We start from the raw sequence: 4,039 nt of genomic DNA, 5'->3' as shown, positions 1-4,039 counted from the left end.
TGTGTTAATAATTGCCACCTCTAATTTAAAATTGGAAACTAGAGAAATACGATGGCTTGCTTTCCCGGTTATAAGAACCGAACTGGAACCCGACACGTTGATAGCCTTATCCCACTCATAAAAATACCTACTATCTAATATGACCGTTGAACGGTCTCGTTTTAAATAATTAAATAAAAAAGAAAATATGACCGTTGCACTCAGGCGTTTCCTCAAATACCTCCTCCATCTTCGCCCAACACATCAAATTTACCATCTCTTCAGATATTCAAGTTTTCTTTCTCACTGTCAGTTCTCATAGCCAAGCGATCTTCATTTCACTCTTACTGTTTATTTTTATTTTTTCTATTCTTGTTCAAGAAAAATTCCCAAAGAACACAAGAACACACACTCCCACAGTTTTCATTTGTAATTTACTTTCAATTTTCAACAATGGCACAATCGAAAGACACCCATGTCGTTGAAATACCAGTAGACGAAGAGCATCAACAGAAACTACTTGCTTCCATGAACACGATCTCCGCGATCCAACACCACCCATTAATGGAAATTTCAGAAAGCCCTGGCCATCTCTTGCTTTTGAAACTCTGGCAAAGAGAAGAAGACCTCTTCGGTCGCCAAATCGCCATTAAAGAAACCCGAATGGACAACATTAGATGCGAGATTTTTCAATTGTGCTGTTTTTTTGTTGCTTATTATGGGTTTTTCTTAACCCTCCTCTACACCTCTTCGATTAATTCGGGACAACATTCTTGCAATAAGTGGTGGCTTCCTTCATGTTTATCCATATTTACTTCGCTTTTTATAATATTTTTAGTTCAGATGAAACTTTGCAGGTATTGGAAGGTTTCAAGACAGTTACAGAGGGAGCGAAGCAATAACCGAGCCCTTACGAGGTGCATCCAAGAGTTGAGGATGAAGGGAGCAAGCTTTGATCTGTCGAAAGAGCCCCAAAATGCGAGAAGGATGAAAAGTTCGAGTGTTGAAATCAAATGGAGACCTATTGCTTGGTGTTCTGAGAATCTTATCACCATTTGCCTTGTTTGTTTTACAGGATTGGTCTTTCCGATTTGCAAATTCATCCTCTGTGGTTGATGATCGTAACGTGTCTCGATCCCTCGAATAAATGTAAGATCATCTATCTGTTCATAATGTTCCCATTAACAAATGAGTATTTGAAATATGAAATAGGTTGTTTCTGATTTTTCTAATTTATCATTTGTTTCTCAGATATTCCAATTTCAATCTTGGGTAGAGATACAAAAGCTTGAGCACATTTGAGAATGGTAAAAGCTCAAATGGGAAAAAGAACATTCGGAGAGATATCTACAAGAAGCAGGGGCATGTATAGAGAGAATAATAGAGCACATTTTGTGCTTTTCGAACTGTAATTGAATTTTGTTTTTATTGTAAAATATGAAATCTTCTTGTTGAAGATGAGATCAATTTGATTTTGCATCACATTGCTATCTGTGCTGTGCATATTTTTAACATCAGAGATAGACTTTACTGTCAATTCTTTATTATCTCTTTATGTAATTGAAATATAAATCAGCATCCATTGCTTCAATATTGTCCAATTGAGAAGTAATTAAGTCAAGGTTTCAACTACATTTTTTACTTGGAAGCCTCAGAAGTAATTAAGTATCCCTTTGGCTGCTTAATTGATTATTGCCATTGTTTATCATAAAAGGTTAACTTTATCAAGAATTTTTAGGCCAAGCTTCTGATAAAATCAATGCTTTTAATATGCAATCATAACAGTTAAGATCAAATGGTGTGAGATCACAAGTTCGAAGGAGAACAGGAGCTTAAATACAACTAGACCAAGGTTTACCATTTGATAATGTTTGAAATTTTGGAAAAGCATTCGGGGGGGGGGGGGGGGGGGGGGGGAGCAAAATCTAGAAATAGATAAAACACTTCAACAAAATTCTAAGAGCATATAAAGTTAATAAAAACGGAAGGGGAACAGGAGCTTAAATACAACTAGACCAAGGTTTACCATTTGATAATGTTTGAAATTTTGGAAAAGCATTGGGGGGGCGGCTTAGGAGCAAAATCTAGAAATAGATAAAACACTTCAACAAAATTCTAAGAGCATATAAAGTTAATAAAAACTGAAGGGGAACAGGAGCTTAAATACAACTAGACCAAGGTTTACCATTTGATAATGTTTGAAATTTTGGAAAAGCATTGGGGGGGCGGCTTAGGAGCAAAATCTAGAAATAGATAAAACACTTCAACAAAATTCTAAGAGCATATAAAGTTAATAAAAACTGAAGGGGGGGGGGAGGGCAGCTTTTGCCCCCAAACCAAAATCATGATCATATTATGCCACTCTTGGTCCCCAGCATTTTTCAGGATATTCAAAAACAAACAAAGATTATAAAAATAAAAATTAAAAAACTTGTGGTTTCGCGTCGAAACTTCCTATTTTGATTAGTATGACACAGGTTTTAATAATCATAATCAGAAAAAGCCTTTGTCCGGCACTAATGTATACTTAGTCCATGTTGTGTAATTGTCTTGTATTTTGCTTCCTTCTTTTAAAGGTTAAGAAAAAGGAGATAGTGTAAAAAAAATTTCTTCCTATTTTTGACATAAGACACATTTTAGTAACTCCTTGTTTTATAAATAGAAATCTCTAGTTATAAAACAACTAAAGGGGGGTAAAATCCATCTGATCCATGGACATAGTAGGCACACTACCGAACCGCATAAATTCTTGTGTTTGTGTGATTCTTTGTTGTTTCACAGTCCCATGTTCTGCTGGTGGTTATGTTCAACTCCAATTGGGTACTCAATTGAATTGTTAAATATCTTGGACTTGATCATGTTTTAACATTGCGTGGGACAATCTCAAGTTGGATGACAACTCAACCATCAATCAATGACTCAGAATTTCAGATCGACTTGACTCACCTTAACTTTGCTAGGCTCTTTTCAACTTGGGATTTGACATATTTTACCAGTGTTTGTAAGCACTTTATAACAGAGCTACTCACTGGCATTCTTCCCTTGTCCACCAAGACCTCAACATTACACTTTGTTTCATAACCTTGTGCAGCCCAACCTGGACACCATGTGCAAATTGAGGAACAATTTTTTTTTTCATTCGAGTTCATAGCTATGACAAGTGGTATAAGAGCAAGTGAAGGTGGTAGGATCCAAGGACAAGGGGAAAAATGGACGTCCATCAATTACTCAGTGAGCTGACTAAGAAAATCAATCTCTTAGTGAAGGTGGAAGGATCCGAGGTGGGGTGAAACCGTAGCAAACCAAATATTATTTGGTGGGCCAAGTTGAATGAGTCATTCCAAACTAATTGAATTACATAAGCTACTTGATGCTATTGGAGTTCGGTTTTGTTAAGCCTTCCAAGACCCGTATGGAGCACAAGCGTGACAGAACCAAGGTTTTCAAACCTGGCTTTTGCCTTCTTCTCAAATGAGTCGAACCTTTCAAATTGATATACTATAGAATAAATTGAATTCGTCATAAACAGGACTAGAATACGATCAATACCAAAATCATATTTTTAATAGATACACAAAGATAAAAATTCTTAAAAACTATGTAACTTAAAATAAATAAAGCATGAAACAAATAAATAGACCAAATCTACTAAACGTACTCCTTACTATCATCATGAAGATCTTCAAAAAGCTCAAAAATCTGTTTATACTTTCTGTTTGAGCAAATTTTAAAAGCTACCCAATTTTGCACACATGCTGATGAACCAAGTACTTGACTTAAGATAAGAATGAAAAACTTATGAATACGAGCTCCGAACAATTGAAGTCCTATAAAATTTCCCTGCAAACCAAAAAAACGATTGGATACTATATGTTCACTGCACAAAAACCTTGGTCTCAACATCTGCTAACAACATGATACAGCAGCCTTACACATCCAAGCTAGATTGCTCTGAAAGATTACAAGGAAAATTCATCCTTCAAGCTAACAAAAATGGCCGAAATAAGCAAGTTGGCATTGTCTCATTCAAAACGCAGAATAGCAAGCTTGAATTTTCCAA

At 35.8% G+C, this 4,039-nt stretch overlaps 1 protein-coding gene across 1 annotated transcript; it reads left to right on the top strand.

Annotated features, from left to right (window-relative positions):
• Positions 1-228: 228 nt before the first annotated feature.
• LOC147407070 (RNA polymerase II elongation factor) lies at positions 229-1,570 on the top strand. The gene is made up of 2 exons (XM_086432819.1): positions 229-1,128; positions 1,231-1,570. Exon 1 carries the CDS (start codon positions 433-435, stop codon positions 1,093-1,095), a length of 663 nt encoding a protein of 220 aa, XP_086288945.1. The 5' UTR covers positions 229-432; the 3' UTR covers positions 1,096-1,128; positions 1,231-1,570.
• Positions 1,571-4,039: the final 2,469 nt, after the last annotated feature.

The sequence above is a fragment of the Akebia trifoliata genome, chromosome 3 (genome assembly GCF_017979445.1).
Source record: "Akebia trifoliata isolate Shusen 1 chromosome 3, ASM1797944v1, whole genome shotgun sequence".
In the NCBI taxonomy this organism is placed as follows: Eukaryota; Viridiplantae; Streptophyta; class Magnoliopsida; order Ranunculales; family Lardizabalaceae; genus Akebia; species Akebia trifoliata.
The sequence above is the reverse complement of the archived record's forward strand: the minus strand, read 5'-3'. Positions and strand labels throughout refer to the sequence as shown.

Bases quoted from the DNA above. Each gene is read 5' to 3' on its own strand.
- LOC147407070 (XM_086432819.1), top strand. From the start codon at position 433: ATGGCACAATCGAAAGACACCCATGTCGTTGAAATACCAGTAGACGAA.